At 42.2% G+C, this 11,357-nt stretch overlaps 1 protein-coding gene across 1 annotated transcript; it reads right to left on the reverse strand.

Annotated features, from left to right (window-relative positions):
* Nucleotides 1–6,893: 6,893 nt before the first annotated feature.
* LOC306706149 (protein-lysine 6-oxidase-like) lies at nt 6,894–10,904 on the reverse strand. The gene is made up of 7 exons (XM_079173073.1): nt 10,004–10,904; nt 9,561–9,669; nt 9,019–9,156; nt 8,705–8,861; nt 7,419–7,514; nt 7,223–7,338; nt 6,894–7,077 (listed from the first exon to the last, which is right to left on the reverse strand). The coding sequence occupies exons 1-7, from the start codon at nt 10,893–10,895 to the stop codon at nt 7,071–7,073; spliced, it is 1,515 nt and encodes a 504-aa protein (XP_079029199.1). The 5' UTR covers nt 10,896–10,904; the 3' UTR covers nt 6,894–7,070.
* Between the last annotated feature and the right edge of the window lie 453 nt (nt 10,905–11,357).

The raw sequence follows: 11,357 nt of genomic DNA on the forward strand, positions 1-11,357 counted from the left end.
AGAGAGAGAGAGAGAGAGAGAGAGAAAACACGTATGGACTCATGGCTGCTTGCTCTCCCACATTAATTAAGAATGGTCGGAGAAAAAGACAAGATTAAGGGTGGCTCTCGATCTTTTTAAAATAGCCTTCAGATGCATGGACTCAAACCAGTAATATCAAAGTCATTTTTAACCATCATTTTGGAAGGCATAATATGATATTTCATTCATAATAGCTTATTTAAATGCACAGCTGTATCTTCAGAATTTGTATATTTTTGAAAATCATGTTACAGTTTTATATTTTATGTTTAATTTAAATGAAAGTGAAACAGTGTAGCTGAGAAATGCCCTCCTAATATCTCCCCATTCTGCATATATAAATATATATTAACAGTTCAATTTATGTAGAAAATGTGGAAAGAGAGAATGTTAGACTTTTTGTGGTGGGTGGTCAACATTTGTTTTGTGAGATTGATGCACTGTGGGACAATTTGGACTCTTGACCTCAGTGTTTTACAGAACATCCTCTCATTTGAGAAGCTTCAACCAGGGAATGTTTGCTAATTGAATTACTGGACTCAAGAAGAATCATGAGGGCAGCATTATATCTCCTAAATTATGTGTTTTCTCGAGGGAGCAAAGACTGAATATTTTATAGTTTAGTCATGAACTGTGTCAGAATATTTTCCATATTCCAGACACAACATCAATCTGCTTGCTATAGGAGAGGTCTGTTTTGGCAGTGTGAAACAAATATGGCCTCAAAAAAGATCTTTAGACCGAAGTCTACCTTGTAAAACAAATACTCTTGTTCAGAACGCTGTATGAATACCAAGTTAGAATCGCAAAAGAACCATCAATCCTCAGAGCGATCACTTTAAGGTCTGCAGGCCTGGATCTCAGGTGTCTGCGTCACCTAAAGCCTAACAGACTTTGAGAAAGGCCATGTCTTGGCCTGCTGTCCAAGGCTGAGCCTTTCCGCATACCCCGTCTATGAATCTTGTCAGACTGAAGGCACACTGGCTGAGCCGCTGGCCGTGCCGCCTTTGTAAATACTGGAGTGACTGAGGAATTTCAGACAGAGATTCAGACCAAGAACAACACCAACTTTTAGTAGAGCCACCTCCCGTTGGTCTCATCCACCCAAAGATAATACATGAGTAGGATGCTGTTAATACCAGAAGTGCTCGATTCCTGTCCAGAGGAGTATTGTTTCCTGGTTTGTTTAGATTCTGGATGGAAAACCACAACAGGATGAAAGACTGTAGTCTGAGAGGCCCGATCCTGAATAACAGCTGGTCCTAATGGATCCAACCAGCCTCCTAAAACACTGAGCCAGGCCGGAGAAGCAGCAGCTTTAAGGTTATGATACTTAGTTCTAATCAAAATTTTTCTTTCGGTGACATATTTAGTTAAGTTGGTACATCGGTATCGGTGTATATGTCGGTATATATGTTGATGTGTATGTTGACCTGTACAACACAAAGATAACAGGACAGAAAAGCCATATAGACAAGCTGGAAACGGTATCTGAAATTACATTTGTCCACCATAAAGCAATGGCAAACATTTTGGGGATTTTTAAAGGGCAACTTAAGTCGGAAAAGCATGTTTTGGTCAAAAATGTGATCCGTTGCACAGGTAACCACACCAAACAGTGACGTCACGGTCCTTAACTGCAGCAAGATGAGAAGTTCAGAGATCAGCAGAAACAAGTTTTTCAGGAGACGTTAAATTACTATTTAAATTTTGAAATGTTTTCTGAACAAACGAGTGCAAATTTGCCATAGCTACCACCACATGTGCGCGCGCACACACACACACACACACACACACACACACACACACACACACACACACACACACTTGACCTCCATGGCCAAATAAGCAAAAGGAACTCTCTGCTGAGGCCAACGATGCCTCCCACAATTGTCTACGACAAACGGTTCAAGAGTTTTGCCACATTACGTGGATCCGTTTAAAAGATACGCGTCTTATAGATCACTCTCACTGCACCCCTTTTTGCCAAATAGTCCTTTTCACGGAAGACATTTTACAAGTCATTGCAGGGTAAATACAGGTGGGAATTGGTAACATTAATTATGACCCTGTTCCATTAAGGTGGGTTAGGGCCTTGGTATTGTGCATGCTGGCTCACTGGAATGATTGTTTTCACACTAAATAGGACTTGGCCATAATTAATTTCATCAATTACGCCTGTGTTTGCCCTGCTATGACGTGTCAAATTGATGCTCTGAAAAGAAAACTGTGGCTCTCAGAGGGTGGGGAAAGTGTTGTGGTCTAATCGTCCGACTGCTGGTCGCAGCTAAAAACTAATTGAGGGGATGCTTCAAAAATGTGTCTTTACATTGTGTTTATTTAATAAGGTAAGAAAAAATAAAAATCAGCCGATTTACTAATTGCCTCAAGAGTCCTGCATTAGTACAGTTTTTGGTACGTATTTATTCATTAATGTTTTGATGTATACTACTTAATGTGTCACGGCCAGAATTAAGGGAAATATGCTGAAGCAAAAGGTCAAGAACAGGCTTACAGGTTGGCAACAGGAAGGCATTCCGACCAATCAAACAAACCCAAAGGGGGAACAGGTTGTGAGCAGGCCAGAAGCAGGCAGCAGGTCAAAATCCAGGAACAGGTAACAAAGAACAGAATCAGGTGCAGGTTCATGTTCAGATACAGATCGCTGGAAAGCAAATGCAAAACTGATGATCAGGGAATGAGGCCGGTGTAGATACTGCAAGACTGATTGCAAATGGGAAGCAGGTGAGTATGTGGGCAGAGAAGGTCAGGTGATGGAAAAGGTGGGACGGGGGTTATTGCAGGGCAGGAGGGAGCAGGATGAATATTAGGAGGCTGTGACACATTGTCTTTGTCTCATAATACATACAGTAATATTTAGAAAGTACCCAAATTACCCAAATTAGAAAGTGCTTTACGATAAAAAGGACAGAAAAACTTTAGTAGAAATAATGAAATAACAACATTTTGCCGTTTTCTTTCTGTAGTCGACAAAACAACAACAATTTAAAAAAAAATCAAACAAGGGATTCCTTTTTTTTGCCATTTCTATTATGTCCGGGAGCTTCCTTCAGGCGTTTTTTTAAGTGAACAAAACAGATCAATTCAAGTGTTTGAAGAGCTTACAGGCCGACTGTACAGTGGATCAACAATCAAAGAAAAGCAAATCCCTTGAGCTATATCCCTCCAAATACCACCCAAGTCACGATACCACCCAGCTTGAAAGAGAAACACAATTCATCATCAGTCCCACTCGAAGATGACTCCTGTGTGTTCTGTTGCAGCCCACAATGTCGTCTTTTATTCTCTCTAAATGTACAACACTGTGTCTGCTGGTTGTGTAAGTGACCCCCCCCCCCCCCCCCCCCCCCCCCCCCCTCCCCTCCGGTTGAGGAAGTAGCCCAGTATGTCTGCCCTACATGCCCTCGCTGGTCTACGGCTGACCTCAGCACTGTTCTTAATCTCATCGGGATGACAGAACTGCAAAGGAATTTCTCTGCTCTGTGCCTAAACCAACCTGTCAAGACACTCTTTTTAGGCTGAGCATGTTCCTCTGCTACGTCCCCGCTGGCTCTCACGTGGCCCCGCTTTGTTGAAATATGACCTGGAAATACCAAACCCTGGCCTTAGTAACCTCTCCAAACACTGTCCTACGTGCAGATGCATCCGGAAAATGTCTCTCCCTGCCACAGTATGTTCAGTGTAGGCTGCAGGCAGATGGCAAAACCCATCCCCTCCTCACCTTACCTACCTGTACGCTGGATTGTGTTTGTTGAGGCCAGATGAGATGTGCCAGCCTGCCTTTTTCTTTTCGGTCTTTGCAAAGGCTGTTCTGTGCTTGTGTAAGGCTAACGAGAGACTACGTCCAGATGTTGGTGTGAAGCCCCACAGCTGAGCAAACAGTTTCTGTCTTCTCTACAGCATGACATGTTTAAAATGACACGCTGGTCCAAAAAGGAGGAGACCAGCTGAGGAACACAGTCAGCCAAACACTCATCACCTGATCGGCTTGTTAGAACAGCTTAAAGTTCAACATCCCTTCAATTTGTATTGGCTCTGCGGACGGCAATCTTGTTCTGACTTATAAGTGAGTAAAATAACAGAAGTCAAAAGAGTGAAAAGTATGTAAATAATCTGAAGATTAACGGCAAATGGTGAAACAAACAAGGAAATCCCACAGAATTTTAGATTTTATACAAATGGCAATGGAGGAGATATTTCTTGGTTGGTTTAAATCAAGTGGGAGGCCAGGGAGGACAACAATGAGCAGCGCACAGAGAAGGAAGTCTTGGGTTGAGTATCCGTTGGCTGAACCAGAACCCCAAAAATGTATCTCGTTGGCCCCAGAGGCTTATCCGTTGTCAGACCGATAGCCGAGAGATTAATGTCTGTTCTGTCTGTCCACCACTTTGGTCCAGACAGGAATATCTCAATAACTGATGGATGGATTTCCATGGCATTTTTGTACGGACATTCATGGTCCCCAGAGGATGAAACCTAATCACTTCATTGATACACTTACTTTTCTTCTAGCGCCACCACGAGGTTGACATTTAGTTTTTTCGAGTAAAATGTCTTGACAAGGATTGTATGGATTGCCATGAAAACTGATGGTAAATTATATTTCCATCAGTTGTTCTTGGTGTTGAGTGCTAATTAGCAAATGTTAGCATTCTAACATGCTAAACTAAGATGTGAACATGGTAAAAAGCTGAAGACTCTGAATGATGTCACCAGATGTTCAGATCAGACTTTAAAATTCAGACTGATTTAACCCTCTGCTACAGCATTCCTTTGCTGAAGAAGGCAGTGGACTCAATGGGAATCGGGGGATTTTCCAGACACTTTCAATAACATAGACAATCTACTCTGGCAGGGAAGCACCTTGGTGACTTCCAACATAAACAATTTCAATTGCGTTTGATCTTCCCGGTACGCTGCTTTTTTAAACTGAGACTGAGCCCTGTTTCGTTGTAAATACCCAACATCTGTGCATTTAACAAGGAATACATTGTCTGGAGCCCGTATGTTTTCCAGTACATCATTCGAAACTGCTTCATGATAAATAAGGAGAGTGATTTGTTGGAGGTGAAAACATCTATTAATAAGATGAAGCACCTCCACCTCGAGAGATAATACAATCTGTAAAGTGCTCCTCCTGTCATTCTTTTGCTGTTTGAAACGGTCTAGTGCTTGCTGCTTAAACACATTTGTCCTTGGTAAAAACAACTTTGAGTGAATTGCTTGAGATATTCTCTGACGGGTTGTGTTAATCCTCCCACTCAAGACAAAATATCCCAGTGCTGTCGCCTTAGACAATCCCCAATGGATGTGAATGATGTGATACATTTAAGGGCCAGGATTGAGCTGGGAGAGACACTTCTTCTTTTTACATGCACAGAGCACGAGAGTGAGAAAAGGCCTCCATTCATGGTGCTCTGGCTGTGTCGTAGTAAATGGCATGGCTATATAAGATCCTGCGGCTTATGTCTTCACAGAGGCCTGTCAGCAAACATGCCGCCAGCTTCTGCCTGCAGGCCTGTTTGTCTCTGAGGCCGCGATCTGCACGCATCACTCGAAGTAAAGCCCACCATTCAACAGGCTGTGACACTTTCTTTGAACAAGATGCTTTGGTCCACAATTCTGGATTCAAAACGATTAAAAAACGATTCTTTAACGGATCTTGACATGTTATGATAAAACATGGACGTGCAGCTAAAATCCAGAAATGTAAATCTTGAGAGATCAATAGATTAACAACTTTGATACTGTGGCATCTTTGAAGATTAAACGGATGCCTGTGGTTATTATTCAAAAGAAAAGGGAAGAATTGTTATAACAACAAACTCCTCTCTTCCCCATCTTTATTGCATTAAATCCAACATGCCAAAGGAATATAATACGGTTTTCAACAATGTTTCAGCAATATTAACAGTTTTACAAAACAGTTTCCCCCATTTTTCAATTACTCAGTTATACACAAAGCACACATTCTTCGACATACTAGCCTTACTATTTAACATAAAATGAGATATTTGCAATTTGCTGAAGTGACCACAAAGTAGTTAAAGAATAACTGATATTCTGCATTTTTCATATTGTCAACACATAAGATGACCAGAAGCAGCAGTGAATTGATCCGACAGTACAAACACATACACCATCCTGCAACCGTAAATACTCACTTTCACATCCTAATCCACGGCCGGAAATAATCGCTAACAAATGCACTATTTGCTCCCATCTGAGTAACATTTGCAAAAAACTACAGTGCCCAGCTGTTTTGGGAAATTTTATCAAATGAAAATGAATGAATGAATGTTTTACACAGATTTCTCTCTTGAACTAATGGGCTTGAAAACACCGACTGTAGGAGTCAGAAAGTATTGAGAGACGGACGTTTTTCTTTACCTTTTGCTCGATCCGGTCTGTTTGTTGTTGTGTCCTATCAAGTCGCGCTCAGAATCTTCTGAAATCTTGTGACACTAAGACCTGGTGAATCACCCACTTCCTGCCTCCTTTCTGTCTATGCTTGACCCAGACTACCTCATTCCTCGGACCGTCAGCTCGCTGAGGTGACTTTGATACGTTCATAACATTTGTTGACAATAACAAAACAAAAATAAAGAATATCTTATCCTTCAAATAAAAAAATGAAAACACATTACACATAATAACAACAAAGAATATAAGACAAAGCAGAAAAACAAGACAAAGACAACATGAGGCAACAACACATTTCAAGCAATAACCAGCATTCAAGGTCTATATGAACACAGTACTTGTATTTGTTAAGGTCAAAAAAGAAGATATCTCTTTGTTATGACTTAAGGCACATGTGTAGAAATACATAATCAAGTAAATGTGAGGCTCTCACTAGTTTAATGTACAAATGTTGTGTAAACGTTTGAATTTATTTCCAGTACATGCAACACTAGACTATAGCAGGAATGTAGCAAACAGTTACAATAAGCACGTTACCCATTGCACGTTTCGTGAGTCATAGAGTCGATGCTGCAGCACAGGGAGAGAGGTTTGCTGCAATGTTTTCAACCCCTGAAGAAGGGAAGAAAGAGAGATATCAAAATACAGGCATCCAAATTGAGAACACACAAGATTTGACACAGAATCTCTCAATTGTCATCACAATGTTTTGCCTTTTTTTTAATGTATTCGTTCAACAGAAACACTCGTACGGTACCTTGATACTCGACAGTTGCGCGTCTGAACATAAATTCCCGTGTATACGATATCACATCTCACTATGTTGTTGGTGAAGTCTGACTCCAAGACGTGGAAATTGGGATTGACAGTAACCTGAAATATATAAAAACAGTTTGAGCTCTAGTCGTTGAGAGATGTAACAGTTGTTGTAAAGTCAATTTGACGCGTGTTACCTTCAGGATGTAGTTTCCTGGAGGTACGTCAGTGATGTCGATCCACTGACAGTCGATGTTTGCAGCGTAGATGTCATGGCATCCTGGACTGAGTCCCTGAAAACACAACCCAAACAACCCTCAGTGTGGTTTGAAGCTTTGACTCAGGCTCTTCGGACGACTTTGACTACTTTTTTCCTACAAGCGCTGCAAATGAAGCGCATTTGCGTTTTAGTTATACAAACAGTTCTCTGGAAGCGAAGCTGTTACAAGAAACCAGCGCCAAGCAGTGCAAAGCCAGAATCACAGAGCCCAGACAACACATATAATACCGTTTTTTTTTAAATTATTTGGCATATACTGGAGTAAAGACATTTTTTCCAGCAGTGGATAGCCCTGCTCTTTACACTAGGTTTTGTTTGACTAAATTAAATAAATAAAAAAATGTACATCTTTGAACTACACATGGAAAAGGGGAGATGTTGATCTACATCTCTGAAACTAAAACTAGAGGTGTGGAGTTTTGAAAGAAGGGGACGTTAACTTAACAGGGAGGGTTATCTTGTTACACTAAAACGTGGAGGATTCAGTGATCTTGACCCAAACCAGAGACTAAAAACCAGGTCCAAGACCTCTGCTGCAAAGATTTAGATTTTGACTGTTTTAGAAAATACCTGTTCCTCATAAATCCGCTATCTTTGTTGATAAGTTGTTGTCTATCTGCAGTTTAAACTGAACACGCACTACGTCATAAAGGTCTCCTGCTGAAGTTGCTTCAGTGTATTACATCTCTTCTCAAATTTTGGGCTACTATTCACCAGACCAGACCTCAAGAATGACTAACTCTAGTTCTGATCTGGATGTGATTTACCAAGACATGAATCTTTCATTCAATTCAATTCAAACCAAATCGAATGTGAAGTGCAGGTTTATGAGACGTGATTGTTTTTGTTGGGGTTTTTTCTCAGCTCATAAGTCGTTAAGAAGGTTGCCTACTGTCTGGTGAATTTGTGTGTTCAACATTCTGCTCATAATGTATTTTATGAGCTGCTGAGTGACTAAAATGTCTAGTTTTCATGAGACTTCTATCCAGGACTGTTACATGGATGATTTCCAGTACTTTGTACCATACATTATGACCGTGTCTTTTAACTTTGTTCAGATATCGTGATGCCTTTGATTGTTTCTGATTACTCGTTCCTGATTTCATCAGGTGTCTCTTGCAAAACACATCTTGATCTCAGTGAGATCGCCTGATTAGTTAAAGGTTAAACAACATTTACTTTACTGTATGAGTGTATATGTACCTGTGTATGAGACGTACAGGCATAGCGTCGCCTGAATCCGGGTTCACAGCCCGTGTCCTCCAGGCAAAAACTGGCCTTGTGTCCCTCGGCAACTTTACGTTCAGTGACGATGTCCAGCAGGTCGTAGTTACTGAAGGCCTCCATGCTGTGGAAGTGTCTGAGGGGGTCGAACAGAGAAGAATAAGAGCTTATTATTTGTGGCTTTTAAACCCACAATGTTAAGTTCTTAAGTGAATTTTGAGGGTGTGGAGTTTTGTGAATCATAGTATTTAAGTGATGTAAAGTCATTTCACTTTTATTCTGAGTGAACTCACTGGTGACAGCTGTGCCAATCCCACTGATATCTCGGCTTGACAGGAAGGAAGTCAGTGGTGCCTTGGTTCTTCACTTTCTGGGGGAACCGCAGCAGGACTCTGAAGTCGATGTCTTTCACGGCAGGTCCATAAGCCGACCTTGGATGGATCAGAGGAGAAACGGGCATAAGCTGCGTTGGAAAGTGCTACTGGCTGAACTCCCGGGGGCTAGTTGTGTTGGGAGCAAAGGGTTTGTTCCATTGTGCTTAATGCTTTTGGGAAAATCAACCCAGAACATTTACATCTTGGCAGGACATCATGTTGGAGAATCACTGCTTAATAATAACATAGCACTATGATGAGAGCAGTTGTGCCGCAGATACAGATGAAATTGAAAGTTATCCTCAAACAACCAAAAGTTGTCTATAAACATGTCAAATCAACCTTCAATGAGCGGTAAAAACAGAGGAAATACCTGCGTGTTGAGTGTGGGTAGGTGTGTGTGTGTCTGCTTCAGTGTCTACGTGCAGAGGAAGTGAACCACTTTTGGCACCACAGATTACCTGGCTAGACAGTTCTCCTCAGCGGCACAGCGGAGCGCAAACATCTGCATGCGTTGGATATAAGCACCTGCTTGGATGGCATATGGGTCTGGGATGAGGTCTGGAAGTCCTGGCAAAGAAGATTAAAGGAACAATCCAAGTTGTTTTTGTCATTCTGAGATCTTAACGGTTTATTCATGCTGAGAACAATTCACTGACAATAGACCGTGTCCAGACTGAACATGAGAGTGTTTGTTGGCATAAATCAAAGTGTTTTAAATTCCTGAGTAAATTCAGTCTGGGATCAAATCCCAAATAAGATTTCTTTCCATTCTTGCCATTCATTTTTCCCTCTGAGTGAGACATGAGCTGATTTAAAACGTAATTTTTGTTCTAAGAATATTTAAATTCATGCAAATTAAGAAGGCTAAACTCATTCCACGTGATTAGGACGCTTAACTTACCATTTTGGAAATATCTTGTTCCATACCCTGTGCCAGGCGGACGGCGCGTGCGGGCCCCTGATCTCCCTCTTGTGGGATACGAGTTGTAGAAAACCGAATTCCTGTGGTTTTTTAACGGGTTTCGAGGGTCGTCATTAACCATGTCCTCTCCATTGCCGTTTGCCTCTTTTGAATCATCCTCACTTAGCGCAGGGGATAGAGCAGGAGCGTCAGATTCCCTTCCTGGAGTTGTGGAAAATGCTGAGATGGATTGATCCGTCTGCGCGGGTTGCCTGGAGACAGACATCGCATCTGGCGCCGCGCGTAACTGTTGGTACTGCGCACCAGGTCCTGGTTCTCCTCCTCTGGTGTGCAGTGCAGTTGCACCCAAACTGTCACCTCGTCTCCTGCCTGCAAAATCTGTCAACCTCCCCGGTGAAGAGCCGTTGATGGTGATGGTGTGTTCAGTGCGACCAGCGCCTAGATAACCTGCAGCTGCTGCTGCTCCGTGAGGGCGATCAGGCTGCTGTCTGGCCCCTGACGCACGGCCATTAAAAGGCACATAATGTCTTACGTCGCGTACTGACGCTATAGATCTTGCCTCTGCACTGTGATCAGTCCTGAACTGTCTGGACTCAGCCGACAAGGGTCGTATAAGCGTTGCTCCTCTGTGCGCTCCCGGCATTTGGCTCCTGGTGCTGTCCCTCCTGCCGGTAACATACAGCCTCGTCTGGCTTCGGGACTGAACCGGAGCAGTGTACTCTGACCCAGTGCTCATTAAACTATAAACCTGCCCGTTGTTCTCCCACTGAATCCGGTGACGCCAGGGGCCAGCTGCGCGCTGCTGCTGCCCAAAGATGGGGGGAAGTTGTCCATGGAAAAAGAACAAAAATAAAAGTGACAATTTTGCCATGGCAATAAAAGAGAAAAAAAAATCCCGTCTGTAAATTAATGAATAATTAAATTATGACATGAATTGCGTGCACAGACTTTGCTTTGTGGAAAATGGATGAAAATCAGGAGTGCGCTCTCAGTTCCAGCTTCTGCGCAGATCAACATATCAGTTCTCAAGAGGACCGACAAGTGGAGAGGAGGACTGGAGACTTTTTTTCTGCTCGTTTATCGAATTCAATTTGATTACGCAAAGTCAAACTCCCTAGCAAGAAGATTTAACCCATGCCTCGCCGTGGTTCTGTTACACAAGACTTACACAAGGACGTTTGCTTAGTAAACTTTACGCACGGGTGTTAACTGAAGTCATCTCAATGTTACCGTTCAATCTGCATTGTTAGGAACCAACCGCTCTGTAGAGGAAAGAACAACGATTATCTGGTTTTGATTTCACCTGCACATCAGTTTTTTCGCTGAAAATATA

The sequence above is a fragment of the Pholis gunnellus genome (genome assembly GCF_910591455.1).
Source record: "Pholis gunnellus genome assembly, chromosome: 14".
NCBI classification, from domain to species: domain Eukaryota; kingdom Metazoa; phylum Chordata; class Actinopteri; order Perciformes; family Pholidae; genus Pholis; species Pholis gunnellus.